The 19052-nt window shown below is 48.1% G+C and overlaps 2 protein-coding genes and 1 long non-coding RNA gene across 3 annotated transcripts in view; 2 read left to right on the top strand and 1 right to left on the bottom strand.

Moving 5' to 3' along the window:
- ARF3 (ADP ribosylation factor 3) overlaps positions 1-2991 on the top strand; it is a 23911-nt gene extending 20920 nt beyond the window's left edge. The window contains exon 5 of the mRNA XM_066257981.1: positions 114-2991. Within this exon, the coding sequence (XP_066114078.1) occupies positions 114-275 (162 nt within the window). The 3' untranslated portion in view covers positions 276-2991. The remainder of the gene's footprint in view (positions 1-113) is intronic.
- LOC136324723 (uncharacterized) lies at positions 2381-11286 on the bottom strand. Its single transcript, XR_010729133.1, has 2 exons — positions 4637-11286; positions 2381-4595 (listed from the first exon to the last, which is right to left on the bottom strand). It is a non-coding gene; the product is annotated as an uncharacterized lncRNA (long non-coding RNA).
- Positions 11287-13597: 2311 nt separating this feature from the next.
- Positions 13598-18978, top strand: FKBP11 (FKBP prolyl isomerase 11). The gene is made up of 6 exons (XM_066257958.1): positions 13598-13846; positions 14012-14077; positions 14470-14557; positions 14854-14887; positions 15226-15296; positions 18723-18978. Exons 1-6 carry the CDS (start codon positions 13718-13720, stop codon positions 18938-18940), a joined length of 606 nt encoding a protein of 201 aa, XP_066114055.1. The 5' UTR covers positions 13598-13717; the 3' UTR covers positions 18941-18978.
- Positions 18979-19052: the final 74 nt, after the last annotated feature.

Genomic DNA, 19052 nt, shown 5'->3' on the forward strand with positions numbered 1-19052 from the left:
TCCTCCTCCTCCTTGCTCTCCAGTCTTCTGGTATACATCATGTCGTAATGGGTGCTCTAGAAGCCTTTGAAAGACCCTGAGGCTCCTTTTTGTGTGTCTCTCTTGTGCTCCAGGATTTGCCTAATGCTATGAATGCTGCTGAGATCACAGACAAGCTGGGCCTGCATTCCCTGCGTCATCGCAACTGGTACATTCAGGCTACCTGTGCCACCAGTGGGGACGGGCTGTACGAAGGCCTGGACTGGCTGGCCAATCAGCTCAAAAACAAGAAGTGAGAGCCAGGCAGCCCCATCTGACCACCCCATCCACCCCTAACACCTACTGTCTCCCTTCCCAACCCTACCCCTTCCTTCCTGTTGCCATTGTGGGCAGGGCCCTGGGTATCATGTCCGTATGCCCAACAAGAGCCTTGTCTCTCCTGCCTCCCCTCCTTTCCCCTGCCCATGACCAGTCCCCAACTGCTGTCCTGATGATGAATCATTCCAATTTACCAGATTTAAAACAAAAACAAGGTTGTTATGGTTTCATGGGATGCCCCCCCCCCCCATCCTCTGAGGTTTGGGAGGTCGGGAGGGGTAGTCTCTCTGTTTGCTTCGTTTGGCTCTGGTTGCTGTGCTCTTGGCATCTGAGTCCCTTCCCTCTCCATATAGGCCCCTCTTCTACCATCTTTTTTCCCCCTTCACCACTCTCTCCCTGTTCTACATGGAAATTGCACGAGCCTCTCTTTGTGTGCGTGCATGTGTGCGCGTGTATATACATGTATAGAGAGATATATATGTAGGGGCCAGGGAGAAGGGTGGGGGAGGTGGAATGCAGCTCAGGGCTGGGAGCCAGGACACTGCCCACTCTAGTGTATCACTTGCCTCTCCCATGTTGGTAAGATAAAGGGAATGAGGTGGAGGGAAGGCTGCCCCAGGCTTACACTGGTTCCTCTCTTCTCTGCAGGTGGGTTTTCCTGGATGATAGGACAGATGATGGATTTTCCATCACCATCTTTCTTGTTACTCCTCTCTTCACCCTGCTTAAGGAAGAGGGTGGCATTTATCTCTAGATGACTGTTCCTGAAGAGATGCCGTTCTGTCATGCCTTGTTGGTGGGAAGGAGAAAGGGGCCCACTCACTCTTACCAGCTCAGTGTGTTCATCTGATCCTCCCCCTCATCCTTAGATCTGTTCCTTAGGAATTTGAAGGAGAGGTGGAGATAGCAAGACCATATTGTATGTATGGGACCCAGGGTACTAGGGGAGGGCCTCAGGTTTTCCATCTTCATCCTGTTGTTTTTAGATGAGGGAGGCATGGATAGGTCCAATTCCTGCCCTCCCCCTCCTCCTTGCCCTCCAGTCTTCTGATCTTGGGAGCTGGGTGGTTCATCTGTCCTTTGTCAGAGGTTTTCTCACCCTAGTAGTAGTCCTGGGCTGGCTGGTGATTGGGGACTGGGGGAGTTGGGGTGGCATAGCAGACCTCAACATCGATCCCTCTGTTCTCCAGTTCTCTTTTTCTAGTCCAGGATGTGCTGAAGGATGGACATTTTCTGTTTCCAGACCGTCAGCCCATCCTGCTGTTCCTCCCACCTCCATTCCACCAGCTTTTCCCTGCCCTCTTCACCCATGCATATAAATGGATCTGTGGGTTGGAGGCGAACTAGAACTCTAGAGTGGTTGTTGGTGCTGGTGTAATGCAGTGGTCTTCAGGGTCCTCTCCCCATTACTGCACGGTTGTTCAGAAGCTGCTGCTACTGCATCCCTCTGTCTACAGGGGGCACTCGTCCCTGAGGTCCTGATTTCTGCGGTTTCTGTGAAGCCGTGGCTCTTCTGTGGGCTCCTGTGTGTGCTGGTTGCGCCCTGAGCTCCCAAATGGCCACCCATGCCTTTCTGCTAAGGTCAGGGCCCAGGGCCCCCACAGCATGGATGAGGGACCCCTTCCCAGGAGGGCTGTCCCAAGCCCCACACCGTGGGGCCAGGCTTCCTGCCACCTTTATCTACAACAGGCGGATTAGTACCCTTTACCCCACCCCAGATTGAACTGTGAAAGAGAGGTTCCAGGGGTATCTCCCTCAGTGCCAGTTCCTTAATGCTGTTTTACTTACCCAAGATGCAGTGCGTATGCAGGTCTCTTGCTCTCTAGGCTTTTGTGTGTATGTATGTGTGTGTTTGGTGGAGGGGGAAAGTGCGGTGCTGGAGCTTGAATTTCATTTTAACATGTATTCACTCTCCTGACTCGACAGATGCTTCCCTCCACACTTCTTTCCCCTGTGTCTCTCCTCAGACTTCCTTTGCTCCTGCTGCCTCTCTGTGAACTCTTTCCTTTGCCTTCTAACTCATTCAGTGCTGTTGCCTATTTGTCTCCCCTTTCCTTGTTTCTTTCCTACTGAGGATTCCCCACTCTATATCTTTGTGGTTAGTGAGGACTTTGCTTCTTCTCCCACCTCACTCCCTCTCTGGCCTTCCATAGTTAGATACTAGTCCCAAATAGTTTTTCCTCATTTCAGTCCCACCCCCACCTGGTTTTGGAGGGGCTACAGGGACCAGTGGGGCTAAGGGTGTTAGGAAGCAGCCTTGGAGGTTGCTTTCATGCTGCTTAAGATCCTACCAGCAGGGGGCAGTAAGTGATCTTGGTAGTATCCCTGGTTGCTAGACCCTTAGCAGGGGTGGACCGTTCTACATTCCCATTCACCTAAAAGTTCTTTTGGGATTGGGTGTTTCATTCCATTTCTGCCTACTCCCTCCCTGCCTCTCCTCTGGTAGGTTTAATTTTATGTTTTCCTTTGTTCCAGCCTTTCTTTTCCATGAAGATAGCTCCATTTCTCTCCCAAACTTTGTTTGTGGTGTTATTTATAGTGGTAACTGCAGTTCTGAACTGGTTTTCCTCTTCTTTTTTTCTCCTCTGGAATGTAGACTGTGTATGTTTAATAACTCACTTTCTCACTCCTTGCTCAAAATGTGGGATACGCGATGACTGTGACCATGGTTGGAAATTAAACATGTTTTATGCAGCTTTGGAGCAGACCTTTATCCTTGATGTGCAGCAGCCATGGGACAGTGGTTTAATGGTGAGGGCAGTTCTGTCTCTGGTCCCTGTCTCCAGACTGCTCCTTCAGCATAGGGGTGCAGGGCACTTGATGGGGGGAGAGTGAGGTTATGGAAGAACTCAGGCGCATTTCCACATTGCTTCCTTCTTCCCATCGTACCTTAGAGCAGTGGTCCCCAGCCCCCGGGCCGCAGACGGGTACCGGTCCGTGGGCCATTTGGTACCGGTCCACAGAGAAAGAATAAATAACTTACATTATTTCCATTTTATTTATATTTAAGTCTGAACGATGTTTTATTTTTTAAAAATGACCAGATTCCCTCTGTTACATCTGTCTAAGACTCACTCTTGACGCTTGTCTCGGTCGCGTGATACATTTATCCATCCCACTGTAAAGGCCGGTCCGTGAAAATATTTTCTGACATTAAACCGGTCCATGGCCCAGAAAAGGTTGGAGCCCACTGCCTTAGAGGGAGGCCTGAATGAATTGGGCACCGGAATGTGAGGTCATTATGACTTTGTTCCTAAAGTTTGAAAAGGTTTAACCCTGAACTTAGCCATATTTATCACCTTTTGGTAGACTTTAGGGACTTCAGTGACTAGAGGGCCCCATATTACCTCCCTTCACAGACCTCTCCAGCCCTGTGCATCAGGTGTTTTTAGTTGAAACAGGGTTCCTTCACCCGTAAATTGGAGTTCCCTCATCCAGTTAGTTCTGGACTTTGGCAATGAGTGAACATGAAGGGTAAAGGTAATGTAATGAACTTGATCCTCCTTACAACTGATAGCCTTTCATCCCCTCTACTTGAAGCTTGTGTTTCCATATTGTCAAGATTCCAGCCTCGCCTGACCAGGCGGTGGCGCAGTGGATGGAGCATCAGACTGGGATGTGGAGGAACCAGGTTCGAGACCCCGAGGTCACCAGTTTGAGCACGGGCTCATCTGGTTTGAGCAAGGCTCACCAGCTTGAGCCCAAGGTCGCTGGCTCGAGCAAGGGGTCACTCTGTCTGCTATAGACTCCCGGTCAAGGCACATATGAGAAATCAATGAACAACTAAAGGAGCCACAATGAAGAATTGATGTTTCTCATCTCTCTCCCTTCTTGTCTGTCTGTCCCTATCTGTCCCTCTCTCTGTCTCTGACACACACACACACACAAAAAAGATTCCAGCCTCAGCCTCATCTAGGGATTCCACAAACATTTTTAGGGGGAAGAAACCCCTTTTCATAAAGCCTCCGTCCTCCCACCCTACTCCAATCACTACTCTCTTCCTCTCCTGCTACTGTTGTCTGGCTCCAGGCAAACAAAGAATGGTGCTGCCCTTGGGGTGGGTAAGGCCTGGGTGAGCCAGGCAGTTATTCCTCGCTCTTACCATTTTATTTTTTAGTTATTTATTTTAGCGAGAAGTAGAGAAGGACGGACAGGGACAGACAGGATAGGAGAGAGATGAGAAGCATCAATTCTTCATTGTGGCTCCTTAGTTGTTCATTGATTGCTTTCTCGTATGTGCCTTGCGGGGGGGGGGGGGGCTCCAGCTGAACCAGTGACTCCTTGCTCAAGCCAGTGACCTTGGGCTCAAGCCAGCGACCTTTGTGCTTCAGCCAGTGACCATGGGGTCATGTCTATGATCCCATGCTCAAGCCAGTGACCCCACACTCAAGTTGGTGAGCATGTGCTCAAGCTGGTGACCTCGGGTTTTTGAAACTGGGTCCTCAGCATCCCAAGTGAATGCTCTATCCACTGCACCGCTGTCTGGTCAGGCCCTTACCACTTTCTTAAGCTTTGGGTACAGAGGTCTTCCCACTCTGATGCTGTGGTAAAGGGACAGAATGTAGGCATGTAATAAGTTTAAGAGCCCCAAGTGTCAGTGTGAAGTATGTTATTTCAGTTACCTCCCTGCTTTCCTTCTTGTTTTTCTTTTCAGCCCCTCTCCTGGTATTAAAATAAGCCATCACCTCAAGGACCAGTGCTTCTGCCCTCATAAAATTCTTAAATTGCTCCAATCAGACATCCCTTTTCAATACCATAAACTTTAAGCATTACCCATTTATGCCTCCAGATCTGGTGACATTTTCCTTCTAGGCTCCTCAAAAGTCTTATTTGAGGTTATTGATAAGTTAGGAGCTCCCTCCATAAGTTCTTTATTTGTATAACAAATAGATACCTTCTAGAGCTCTAGTCACTCATAAGATAGTGATAATGGAGAAGACTTCAGCTGGATGGCAAGCCGGGGGGTCTTCTAATCCCTGAACAAATTTGGGAAACAGGATGACCTAGTCCCTTCTGACCCTTAGCACTCAGCTTAGGATGCCAGGAAGGAGGTGAAGGAAACCTTCTTGTAGCAGTTGCTTAAACCTTCCAGCTTCTTTTAGAGAACATGGGGGAGAGAGGGGGGTTTAACTTGAAAGGTAGGTGCTTAGCACCCAGCTTTTAGGACAAATAGTAGCTCCATCTTCTCAGAACATGAATAGCTCTTCAGACACAACTTGTCAGGACCTGGGTCCAGGGTCCATTTTAGGATTATCTGAGCAAGGGTGCATCCAAAATAAGCCTGGAGAAAGCCAGTGGGTGGCCTTGGATGGGTCCAGGTGGGATTGAGGATAAAACTGTTTCCTTCTTTCCAGAGTATGGGGCAGCAGTGGGGAGAATGACTCTGAATATATATGAGTTTCAAAGACTAGAGGTGTAAGGCCTGAAGGCTCTGGGATTCAATGCATCACTTCTAGTCCAAGTGCCTAGATTTGTTAGAGCAGGAAATTGGGAGGTATTTATTTAGTACCTTCTGTTTCCAAACCTGTGCTAAGAATGGAGTCAATATAGTCAACTACTATACTGAGGGAGAGATCTAGGGATCCATATCTGGGGTGGTCTGGAATCCTTTGGGATATCCATTAGGGCAGCATGTGGAATAGTGACAGTGGGAAATAACTATAGAGGGTGTCCTTTCTTTTGCTGCTGCTTGGTACAGAGAGGGTGGCCTTTGGGCAGGCAGTCCGTACTACTAAGAACAGCCTTTTTCCAGTTCTGAAGTTATGTGGAGGTAGGAGGGCTAAAGTCCAGTTCTCTCCTTTAACCTGGTAACTGGAGGGATGGTGTATCCTCCTGGTCACTAGGGAGTGGTAGGATCCAGATACCTTCCTTCTGCTACAAGTTTTTCATTCTGATTGGGTTTGCTGGCCCTGTTTGAGGGGATGGCAGTAAGAATGTCTCTGAGTTCCTGAGAAAAGGGTTCGGTATGAAGAAATCCGATCCTGGAGTATAGAAAAGGCAGTGGCTGGAAGTCTAGAAGTGAGAAACTTGGATTGGTACTGTTCACCATCAAGGCTTGATGAAGTGAATGTCAGCTTGTGTGTCACTTTGACCATGGGCTACAGAAGAGAGGATCTGGATTCTATATAGATTAGGAGCAAATCTGGCTTCTGAACTGGATGTGGTGGAATAGAGAGGACACTCAAGCCAGAACTCTGGCTATCTGTGCCCAGAATAAACAGTTCTATCCATGCACACTTCCTCCCACCACCATTCCTTCGAACCAGGTATTGAGAGCTGTCTCTGAGGAGGTCTGGCCAGTCCAGGTGGAAGGTTTCAGAACGAACTTGTCTTATCTGAACCCCCCTCCCTCTCCACCCTTCTATCCCACACATTGGTAAGAGCCATCCTAGGACAGAATTGAGTACGAGGCCTTTTAAGGGTTGGGGGATTTAGCTTGGGACTCTGAATTACAGGGATTTCTGAGTTCTGAATATAGGAAAGAGGGATGCTCTCTTGGCTTAGGTAATAGGTAAGCAGTGCAGCTTCTTGTTTTTGCCTAGGCCAGACCTTGCATTGATGGGATGGTACCCCCCTGACTAAAACAGCCATAGGGGAGAGCACGGAGGAAGGTAACACTTTGTTCTCGGATGAATGAGTACATAGCCATACCTAGAAAGAAAACATCTGGTCAGCCATGGTGTGCATACCCTTGAAAGTATGGCATTACATTTTGAACGCAGATTGCATATGCTGACTCATGGGCTTTTTATTTGTTAACAATCTGTTTAAAATAAACATTGAAATCATTTATTTTATTACATTTTTAAAGATTTATTGATTTTAAATAGGAGAGAGAGAGAGCAGAGTAACAAGAAGTATCAACTCATACTTGCTTCACTTTAGTTGTTCATTGCTTGCCATATGTGCCTCAATTGAGCAAGCCCAGGGTTTTGAACCAGCAACCTTAGCATTCCGGGTCAATACTCTATCCACTGCACCACTACAGGCCAGGCAAACAGATTAGAAGCATTTAAAAAGCAGTACCCTGCTTACTATTTGGAACATAATGGCACTCATCTTTGATGAGTGAATAAACACCATTGCCCTTAACCAAGCTGGACATGTTGGATACCCCATGAGTTTTTTATTTTATTTTTAATTTTTTTTTATTGATTTCAGTGAGAGGAAGGAAGAGAAAGAGAGAAACATTGAGCTGTTCCTGTATGTGCCCTGACTGGGGGTTGAACCAGCAATCCTTGTGCTTTGGGACAGTGCTCCAAACAACTGTGCCATCTGGCCAAGGCTACTCCATGAATTTAGAAAGCAGGAGGCTACCCTGGCCATTTGGCTCAGTGGATAGAGTGTTGGCCTGGCATATGGACATCCTGGGTTTGATTCCCAGTCAGGGCAAACAGGAGAAGCTACGATCTTCTCTCCTCCTCCCTATCCCCCTTCTCTCCCTCTCCTCCTCCAGCCAGTGGCTTAATTGGTTCAGGCGTTGACCCTGAGCGCAAGGATAGCTTGGTTGATTCAAACACTGGCCCCAGATGGGGGTTGCTGGGTGGATCCAGTCGCGGCATGTGGGCGTCTGTCTCTCTTTATCTCTCCTCCTCTCACTTGAGAGAAAGAAAGAAAGCAGGGGGCAGTGGCAGTTTCTTCTGCTTGCTGACAGAGACACCTTTGACGGTGGAGGCCTTTCCAGGAGTGGTTCTCTGATTAAGTTGTGCATCCAGTCAGGGTTGAGCCAGAGCCACCTCATTTTTCTCTGTCCTTCAGGTTCTTTCTAATTTGATCCAAAGAGAAATTGCCTTCCTGCACTGCTCTCTGTGCATGATAGTGTTGTCTTAGTTTTGTCCTTTCTATTCCCACTACCACCCTCTTTACCCCCACTACCCTTTCCCCTTCAGATTCCCAAACAAAGCCTGAGACCTGAACAATAGTCTTCCTCTTCCATGACCATTCCCATCAGCTGATATACTCAGTGCAGTATGCACTGTTACCCCTTTGCTCATAAACTATCAGTGGGCTCCCACTTGACTCAGTCAAGACTCTCCACAACCAGCTGTTACTTCCCTCTCCAGCTACCTCTCTCTACAGTCCTGGCTGAATCCCGTACTCAAGCCAAAAAGGTCCATTGATTTTTTTTCTTCAATATCTGTTCCTCTGCCTTTATCCCCTTTCTCTCTTGTTTAAAAATACACTTTTTGTGCTCTGGCTGGTGGTGCAGTAGATATTATGTCATCCTGGAGCACCAAGGTTGCAGGTTGGATCCTGGGGTCACCACTTTGAGCCCGGGGTTGCTGGCTCTATCCTGACAGTGCTGGCTCAATCCCAAGGATGCTGGCTCGATTCCAAGGGTGCCAGTTCGAGCCATGGTTAGGGCACATATGAGAAGCAATCAGTGGCACATCTAGGAGGAACAAGTTGATGTTTCTCTTTCCCCCCTGCTCAAAAAAATACTTTTCCTTTAAAATAGACAAAGCTGTCTGACTTCTCTAAATCACAAGGACTTTTACCCCTGGTCTGGCTCCTTTAGCTCTGTCAGCACAGCTCATTAAACACCTCCCACACATTCTCTTTTATTGCTATACAGTCATGTATCTGAGCCTGACCAGTGGTGGCACAGTGGTTAGAGTGTCCACCTGGACCACTGAAATCCCAGGTTTGAAAGCTCAGGGTTGCTGGCTTGAACCCGAAGTCACTGGCTTGAGCAGGGGTTCACTGGCTCAGCTGAAGGCTCCTGGTCAAGGCATGAGAAGCAATCAATGAACAACTAAAGTGACACAACTACTAGTTGACGCTTCTCATCTCCCCCCCCCCAAAAAAACCCCCCACAAATAACAAAAATTTGTCTAGAATCTGTTAAGTGTGAGGGTATTGGTCAGCTAGTACAGTTAGTACATGGAGGACTCCAGACATGATCACAACCTTGTCCTTGCTGTCAGTGAGCTGGTTGTTTAGAGGTGATGGGAAGGGAGAAGTGGAGCATACACAAATAACTACAACACAAGGAAAAATAATGTCCCTGAGTATATGTCTGAAGTTAAGAAATAAGAGAAGTAACTTCTAGCTCAGAATCAGTGGTATTTGAGCTTGGCTCAGTGTGAGCTCAACAGGTGAGGAAGAACATGAGCCTGGGCACAGAGATGAAAACACATGATGCAGGTTCATTTGGTATCAGACCACAGTCCATGAGCAGGAAGGGGATTTGGTTCTATTCATAAACATTTATCAAGCATGTGTGTGTCAGATACCAGAATAGGCACTGGGAATATAGAAATGAGAAAGATAAATCTGACCAGACGGTGGCGCAGTGGATAGAGCATCGGGCTGGGATGCAGAGGACCCAGGTTTGAAACCCCAAGGTCACTGGCTTGAGCACTGTTGCTGGCTATAACGTGGGATCATAGACATGACCAAATGGTTGCTGGCTTGAGCCCAAGGACACTGGCTTGAGCAAGGGGCCATTCAGCTATAGCCCTCCCGGTCAAGGCATATGAGAAAGCAATCAATGAATAACAGGTGCCACAAAGAATTGGTATTTCTAATCTCTTCCCCTTCCTGTGTGTCTGTCCCTATCTCTGTCTCTCTCTGACTCTGTCATAAAAAAAAAGAAATGAAAAAGATGAGGTTACTGTCTTTATGTGGCTTTCAGTTGAGTGGAATAAAAGCCAAATTTGGAAAGGCAGATTAGGACCAGATGATGAAAGCTCTCAATTGGCCTGTTGGGTAGTCTGAATTTTATTGGGCAATGTAGAGGCAGGGCAGGCGTTTTATTGGGCAGGTGACATGACTGAAGTTGAGCAGATGTAGCAGTGTATAGGTGGGCTAAGTAGGGAGAGGCTGGGGATGAGTTTGTTACCTTTCTCCACTCCCCTCCTTTTTTCTTCAAGATACAAGTTAATTTCTACCTCAGTTAAAAGGTGTTGGGCGGTAGGCAATCCAGGATGGGTATGATGGCTCTACAGTTATCAGGGACTTAGGCTTTTTTTTTTTTTTTTTTAAGATTTTATTTATTCAATTTTCAGAGAGGAGAGAGAGAAAGAGAAAGAAAGAGGGGGAGCAGGAAGCATCAACTCCCATATGTGCCTTGACCAGGCAAGCCCAAGGTATCGAACAGGCAACCTCAGCGTCGCAGGTCTACGCTTTATCCCACTGCACCACCACAGGTTAGGCAGGGACTTAGGCTTTTATCTCTTCACTTTACCACCCTGGTAAGTAACTTCCTTCCTCATTAGGCCATGGTCACCTCATGGTCTTGTATGGCTGCTAGATCATACCGTATTTCCCCATGTATAAGACGCACCCCCCCCCCAAGAAATTTGGGGTTAAAAAGGTGCGTCTTATACTGTGGTTGTAGATCAGGGATCCCCAAACTTTTTACACAGGGGGCCAGTTCACTGTCCTTCAGACCGTTGGAGGGCCGGACTATAAAAAAAACTATGAACAAATCCCTATGCACACTGCACATATCTTATTTTAAAGTAAAAAAACAAAACGGGAACAAATCAATATTTAAAATAAAGAACAAGTAAATTTAAATCAACAAACTGACCAGTATTTCAATGAGAACTATGCTCCTCTCACTGACCACCAATGAAAGAGGTGCCCCTTCCCGAAGTGCGGCGGGGGCCGGATAAATGGCCTCAGGGGGCCGCATGCGGCCCGCGGGCCGTAGTTTGGGGACCCCTGTTGTAGATATTTTTACTTGCATTTCCTGCATTTTTGCGCTTGCTTTTGTGCTCATTGTTGAAGACAGTGATTCGTCATCAGACACAGACGAGGACAAGCTAATGGATGGAAGTTATCACAGTGATGAGTGTATGAATTTTATGATGAATAAAACTTGAGTTCAGGCCCTGGCCGGTTGGCTCAGCGGTAGAGCGTTGGCCTAGCGTGCGGAGGACCCGGGTTCGATTCCCGGCCAGGGCACACAGGAGAAGCGCCCATTTGCTTCTCCACCCCTCCGCCGCACCTTCCTCTCTGTAACTCTCCTCCCCTCCCGCAGCCGAGGCTCCATTGGAGCAAGGATGGCCTGGGCGCTGGGGATGGCTCTGTGGCCTCTGCCTCAGGCGCTAGAGTGGCTCTGGTCGCAACATGGCGACACCCAGGATGGGCAGAGCATCACCCCCTGGTGGGCAGAGCGTTGCCGGATGGTGGGCGTGCCGGGTGGATCCCGGTCGGGCACATGCGGGAGTCTGTCTGACTGTCTTTCCCTGTTTCCAGCTTCAGAAAAAAAAAACAACAAAAAAAAAACAAAAAAAAAACTTGAGTTCAATAACTATGTAATACTTTTTTTTTTCAAATTTCAGGCCCCAAAATTAAGGTGTGTCTTATACATGGGGTCATCTTATACATGGAGAAATATGGTAATTAGTTCCATCTACATTCCAGGTAGCTGAAAGAAGGAAGGGAAGGAGGTCAGGGGAAGAAGGAGGAACAATAATGATGTACTCTTAGCTAAATTTTTAAAGGACCCTTCCTAGAAGTCCAAGACAATATTTCCAACACTTTTGTTTGTCTTACTGGCCAGAAATTAGTCACATAACTTTATCCAGATTTTTGGGAGACTTGGAAGTGTAGTATTCCTTTATTTTTTAAAGTTTTTCTTTTTTAAAAAAAGTCGAGGTATCTGCATGCAGCATGATGAACAGATCTTAAGCATACAGTTTGGTAAATTCTGACAAGTGTATATACCTACATAACCCACATCCCTGTCAAGATATTCCATCATTCCCAGAAATTCTCTCCTGCTAAGGGGGCTTTAAAAATAAAACAACCCCCCCCCAAAAAAAAAAATAAAAATAAAACAAACCTAGCCTGACCAGGCGGTGGCGCAGTGGATAGGGCATTGGACTGGGATGCAGAGGACCCAGGTTCGAGACCCTGAGGTCGCCAAATTGAGCACGGGCTCATCTGCTTTGAGCAAAAAGCCCACCAGTTTGAACCCAAGGTTGCTGGCTCCAGCAAGTGGTTACTCGGTCTGATGAAGGCCCGCGGTCAAGGCATATATGAGAAAAGCAATCAAGGGACAACTAAGGTGTAACGTGCAATGAAAAACTAATGATTGGTGCTTCTCATCTCTCTCCGTTCCTGTCTGTCCCTGTCTATCCCTCTCTCTCTCTCTCAAAATAAATAAATAAATAAATAAATAAATAAATAAAACCTAAAAGAGATAGAGGGCACCCATGGGAATGGAAAGAAAGACTGGGGGAAGAATTCAAAGGAGAATGTTTGGATGTGGAAGAGGAGAAAAGAATCAAAGAGAATACCGACAGCAGAGTCTCAAACAGAAACAGGAAGTTGGGAGGGAAGTCTAGATTATTCCAGATGAGATGGAAGGAGAAGGAAGAGTGAGCATAGTATAGGGTGTGTTGAGTTGAGGTGCTGGTCAAACCATTTAGGTGGAGATACCCAGTAGACAGTTGTATCTACAGCTTGGGAAAAGCGTTCAGTAGCATCAAATACTGGAGATACTAAAGAGGACAAGGGACCAAGAAATGACCCTGGAATCTGGTGATTGTGAACTTGCTGATGTCTTTTGAGGGAGCAGTGTTCAGATGCCAACTCCTAAGTGGGCAATGAGGGTTTTAAAACATACAGAAGGGGAACTGGTAGACTCACCTAAAATAATTTTAAAACTTTTTTAAAAACCTAAGTCCTTGCACAAACAAAAAGGTTCTAGGTTGCTGCCCTTTTGAGAAGTATTTTGGTGAAAGGAGAAAGGGAGTGGTACTGTCCAGAAATACAAGGAAATAGCCCCTTGGTCTTTCCAATGTGCTTCCTAAACAACAGGAGGATGGTACAACTCCCTGTCTCCTTTTCGCTATATGACCTCCAAAAATTCAAGCTGAATGGGTGGAGGTGGGAGAGAGATGCTCCATTGACAACTGCAGGAGTGGGATGGGCCAGCCAGACACTGCGGAGGTAGGTATGAGGAGATTTGTATCTTTGAGGCAAGGTCAGAGACCAAACTGGACTCAGGCAGTCTGATATGAATTCTGTCACCACCTAGCTAGATGGCGGTGGGCTAGTTACTGAACGTGAGCACCCAGTTTCTCATCTGTAAAATGGAAACAATTACACCTACCTTATAAGGGTGGCTTTGAGGATTACAGACAAGTACCTGCCACACCGTGGGTAATTATAAATTGGTACTATTCTGTGACCCAGTCCCTCGCTGTGGGCCAGAACGGCTAAGGACTGACCAGTGAGAATCCACGACCTCCGGATCTTAGTGGGTAGGGGAGGCTCCCTAAGGCCTCCTCCTTCTAGGAGGTGGGGACAAGGTGGAGGAAGGGCGGGCTGCAGGAGGAGGGGCTGGTACGTCACAATCTGCCCAGTCCAGTCTGGCCTGGGTGCTGAGGGAACCGCTGTCCTAGGCGTCGCCACCCTAGCAGCCTGTCCTGGTGTCCCGCGCCTTGCCCCGTGTCCAGTCATGACCCTGCGCCCGTCACTACTCCTGCTCTGTCTGCTGCCGCCGCTGCTGCTCAGTGGGGCGTTGTGCCGGGCTGAGACTGGGTTCGAAACCGAAAGTCCTGTCCAGACCCTCCAAGTGGAGACCCTGGTGAGAGATTTTCCTGGTCCGCTGGGGCGGGCCTTGTGCGTAAATACAGGTCTAAATGAACCTGCGAGCCCGGGAGAAGTGCGGGGGCCTGAGTTGGGGGTGGGGGTCTAGGGCAAGAATGGAATCTTTGGAAGATCCTCCGTGACTCCTGTAGTCCGATCATAGGTGGAACCCCCTGAACCGTGTGCGGAGCCTGCTGCCTTTGGAGACACGCTGCACATACACTACACGGTGAGGGGTCTGGGGGGCCCAGGCGGAGCTTGGGAGGGGCGGCGCCCTAACGAAACACGTCAGCTTTGGTTTGGACACGTGGCAAGCAGTTGGGGAGTAACAGGGCTCAGGGGTCTTACAGCACGTGGCTGGGGGAGGGACGCTCTTCTTTCTTGCCCATTTCCCCTCCCTGGTTTCGGCCAGTTCCTCCCCAGCACAGAGAAGTAAAGGGTGGAGAAATCTCCGAAAAGTGCCAGCCCTTTGGGGCTTCTTTTTTCTTTCTGCCCCAACGGGTGTGCTAGGTGGCAGCTGCTAGGGTAGTCCCGCTCAGAGGCCCAGGTGTGTATTGCTCCTGCTGGGAGGGAGAGGTATTATTTAGGTGTGAGCTCTGGATGCTCTCTCCCCCCCCCCAGGGCAGCTTGGTAGATGGACGCATTATTGACACTTCCCTGACCAGAGACCCTCTGGTTATAGAACTTGGCCAAAAGCAGGTGATCCCAGGTATGTGACCTGTGTCTCTCACTCCTACTTTTCTCAACATTGAGTGCTTTCTTAACTTCTTCAACCTGTAAGCTACCTTAGAGATGCCCCCTGGAATGAATGAGTCCCACGTCTCTACTAGCCACCTCCTGAGGTTTGAACCCCACTTCTAATACTCCTCTTGCCCAATACCCTACTGAAAGCCAGAGATTTGAGAAATGGGAAGCTTAACTAAGGGTCAAAGGGGAGCCTTTGATCCCTTCTGGGATTCAGGGAATGTAGATAGCTTCCTGTTCAGTTGTGTCTTCTTTCTCAAGGTCTGGAGCAGAGCCTTCTAGACATGTGTGTGGGGTAAGTATCTGGGCAGAGATGGGCATGGCTACTTCTTTTTCTCTGCTATCCTTGCTCCTAGAGGAGGCAGGAGAATATGGGTTAAAGTGCTCTCCCTGGCTTTGCATCAGTCATTGGGACCCCTAAGGGCACCCAAAGCCTCTGTGCCTCTCTAGCTGTGGGTTTGTTGTAGGAGTTGAGGCATTGGGGGGGGGGGTCAACCTGTTTGGCACCCGGTGGTAAAGTTCATCTTTGGGGTATAAAAACCCAAAGGGTTTTGCTGTTGGGGCTTCAGATGGACTGAGGCTGCTGGCCCACCAGGTCCTGCCTCTGGCTGTGACTTATATTCTTTCCCTCAGAGAGAAGCGAAGGGCAGTCATTCCTTCTCACTTGGCCTATGGAAAACGGGGATTTCCACCATCGATCCCAGGTAACCTGACTAGACCTCTTTCTCAGACTATCAAAATACCCAGTCCCTAAGAGCTACACAATTTGTCTGGAGCTTGAGAAGGTCTAAACTAGGTTTGCTCAAAGGGACAGGAGTGGCTGTGGCCTCCTGCACAGCCACCTTTTTTCTGCTTAGAGAACCTTAGGGACTAGAGAAACTGTTATGGTCACCTGGCTTGCCATCTGGCAGCCAGCAACTTTTTAAGGAGGCGACACCTGCTTGAACCACATGGGTCTGCTGCCTGTGCCACACTTCCTAGAACTCTGGACTTCTCTCCTGCCTTTTTCTTATAATTTCAAACTGCGTCATTTGTACAGCTGGCATGGCTTCTCACCACAGCACCATCATTTTAGTTTTCACCAGTGAAGATATAGTAAAATGATCATTGTCAAGTAATTCAAAACAAAATGAAACAAAAAACAACTTTTAAAAGCCAGCCCACCCCATAACTTTTTATTTATTTATTTTAGCTAGAGAGACAGTGAGGACAGATAGGGACAGACAGGAAGGGAGAGAGATGAGAAGCATCAGTTCTTCATTGTGGCACCTTAGTTGTTCACTGATTGCTTTCTCATATGTGCCTTGATCAGGGGCTCCAGCCGAACTAGTGACCCCTTGCTCAAGCCAGAGACCTTGGGCTCAAGCCAGCGACCATGGGTCATGCCTATGATCCCATGCCCAAGCCACGACCCTGCGCTCAAGCTGGTGAGCCCGTGCTCAAGCCAGTGACCTCCCCATATTTATTTTTGTGCAGCAAGTAAAGGAAGAATTTACTGGCTGTGCAGGAGGAAAGTCAGAGAAAAAGGGGCCTTGGAGACAGGTTCAGGGGTTAGCCCAGGACAAGCTACTGCTACCTATTTTTCTCTTAGTTGCAAGTCTCATGGGTTCCTTCAGAGCTTAGGGGGAAAGAGAGAGTCAAGGAAAACATGCTTGGGGGGGAGGAGAAAAGAGGAAGGTATGGGCATGTTCCCTAGAGGGAGAGCACCTCACCCTAAAACTTTAAAAGTCCTCCCCTGGCCGGTTGGCTCAGTGGTAGAGCATCGGCCTGGCATGCAGGAGTCCAGGGTTCAATTCCTGGCCAGGGCACACAGGAGAAGCGCTCATCTGCTTCTCCACCCCTCCCCCTCTCCTTCCTCTCTGTCTCTCTCTTCCCTTCCCGCAGCCAAGGCTCCATTGGAGCAAAAAAGTTGGTCCAGGCGCTGAGGATGGCTCCAAGGCCTCTGCCTCAGGCGCTAGAATGGCTCTGGTTGCAGCAGAGCAACGCCCCAGATGGGCAGAGCATCGCCCCCGGTGGGCATGCCGGGTGGATCCCGGTCGGGCGCATGTGGGAGTCTGTCTGACTGCCTCCCCGTTTCCAACTTCGGAAAAATACAAAAAGAAGAAAAGGAAAAAACAAAAAAACAAAAAAAACTTTTAAAAGTCCTCAAATGTCACTGCTGATAACTACTCTTGAAGGCCTGAGATTAGACAGATTACCCAAAAACAGCATATCTCTTGCTTTTGGTGATAAATGCTCTATTAACTAAAATGTGTTGTATTTCAACCTGGCCAGGCAGTGTGGCACAGTGGATAGAGTGTCGGACTAGGATGCAGAGGACCCGAGTTCAAAACTCCAAGGTTACCAGCTTGAGTGTGGGTTCACCGACAGCCTGAACGTGGGAATATAGACATGACCCCATGGTCGCTGGTTTGAGCCCAAAGGTCTCAGCTTGAGCAAGGGGTCACTCACTCTGCTGTAGCTCCCACCTTGCCCCCTCAAGGCACATATGAGAAAGCAATCAATGAACAACTAAGGAGACTAAGGAGCCGCAACAAAGAATTGATGCTTCTCATCTCTCTCCCTTTCTGTCTGTCCCTCTCTCTGTCTCTGTCACAAAATAAATAAATAAATAAATAAATAAATAAATAAATAAATAAAATGTGTTGTATTTCAGAGTATTAGGGTAAAATTTCTTATCCCAGGTCCATCTTAGAGGGAGACTTGGAAAAAAGATAGAAGGACTAAAGAGAAAAACTCTTACCCAAACCTCTATTACCTTCTGCTTTCCAGTGCTGCTTCTATCTGCTTATCTCTTCCCACCCCCACTCATTCCCTCATCACTTAGGACACATCCTTCTTTCTATCCAGCTTATGTCAAAACACCTATCTTTTCTAACAGTTGCATTGAGTATGCTCATTGGTTAGTGGAATTTTTTATCTTTTTTTGACAGAGATAGATAGGGACAGACAGGAAGGGAAAGAGATGAGAAGCATCAATTCTTTTTTCAGCTCCTTAGTCTCCTTAGTTCATTGATTGCTCTCATATGTGCCTTGACCCAGGGCACTACAGCAGAGCGAGTGACCCCTTGCTCTAGCCAGCAACCTTCAGGTTAAGCCAAGGACCTTGGCCTTCAAGCCAGTGACCTTTGGGCTCAAGCCAGCGACCATGGGGTCACATCTATGATCCCACACTCACGCCAGCAAACCTGTGCTCAAGCTGGTGAGCCTTGCTCAAGCCACATGAACCCGTGCTCAAGCTGGTGACCTTGGGGTTTCAAACCTGGGTCCTCCGCATCCCAGTCTGACACTCTATCCACTGCACTGCCACCTGGTCAGGCAGTGGAATTTTTTAAAGTATAGTGTAAATCCAACTAATTTCAGCCTTGACAAGATTGTATCCGTGTGGCTGTTTGGAAATGGAGTACAGTTAGTATTGAGGGTTCTCTTACTTATATAAATGGAGAACAGTGTGTATGTTTTAGATCCACAGAAAGTTTTCCTGTACTGTCAAAGACCTGTCATGGGAAGCAAGCCAGATTTGTATATTTGGGGTAAACCTGACTCTCACTAGACTCTACTCATAGCCCATCTCTGCGTTTTTTTGTTTTGTTTTGGGTTTTTTTTTTTTGTATTTTTCTGAAGCTGGAAACGGGGAGGCAGTCAGACAGACTCCTGCATGTGCCCTACCGGGATCCACCTGGCACGCCCACCAGGGAGCGATGCTCTGCCCATCCGGGGCGTCGCTCTGTTGTGACCAGAGCCATTCTAGTGCCTGAGGCAGAGGCATGGAGCCATCCCCAGCGCCTGGGCCATCTTTTGCTCCAGTGGAGCCTTGGCTGCGGGAGGGGAAGAGAGCAACAGAGAGGAAGGAGAGGGGGAGGGGTGGAGAAGCAGATGGGCGCTTCTCCTGTGTGCCCTGGCCGGGAATCGAACCGGGACTTCCGCACGCCAGGCCGATGCTCTACCACTGAGCCAACCGGCCAGGGCCTATCTCTTCTTTTGTTTAAGGGAACTCAACCCCACATTTAAATCTTGCCGGATTCATAGTTGTTGCTCTGGTATGGCCTGCCTTCCCTGTTTTCATTCAGACTTAGAGTCCTGCTTAAATTGCACAGAAATTCTAACCCTCACCTCCTCTCTGCCTTTAGCGGATGCAGTGCTGCAGTTTGACGTGGAGCTGATTGCATTAATCCGAGCCAACTACTGGCAAAAGCTGGTGAAGGGCATTTTGCCGCTGGTAGGCATGGCCATGGTGCCAGCCCTCCTGAGCCTCATTGGGTATCACCTATACAAAAAGGCCAACAGACCTAAAGTTTCCAAAAAGAAGCTCAAGGAAGAGAAACGAAACAAGAGCAAAAAGAAATAATAAATAATAATTATAAAACCTTTGCATTCTTCACCTGATCCTTTCTGAGGCATTTTGTTTTTCCATTCCCATTATTTTATGTACAAAGAGATGGCTTTCTGTGGTAAGGCAG

Source organism: Saccopteryx bilineata, chromosome 2 (assembly GCF_036850765.1).
Source record: "Saccopteryx bilineata isolate mSacBil1 chromosome 2, mSacBil1_pri_phased_curated, whole genome shotgun sequence".
Classification (NCBI taxonomy): Eukaryota; Metazoa; Chordata; class Mammalia; order Chiroptera; family Emballonuridae; genus Saccopteryx; species Saccopteryx bilineata.

Excerpts from the sequence above, each read along its gene's own strand:
- FKBP11 (XM_066257958.1), top strand. The coding sequence starts at position 13,718 with ATGACCCTGCGCCCGTCACTACTCCTGCTCTGTCTGCTGCCGCCGCTG. Across the intron at positions 14,558-14,853 it reads CCAAAAGCAGGTGATCCCAG|GTCTGGAGCAGAGCCTTCTA; the intron begins GTATGTGACCTG and ends TTCTTTCTCAAG. Across the intron at positions 14,888-15,225 it reads CTTCTAGACATGTGTGTGGG|AGAGAAGCGAAGGGCAGTCA; the intron begins GTAAGTATCTGG and ends TCTTTCCCTCAG.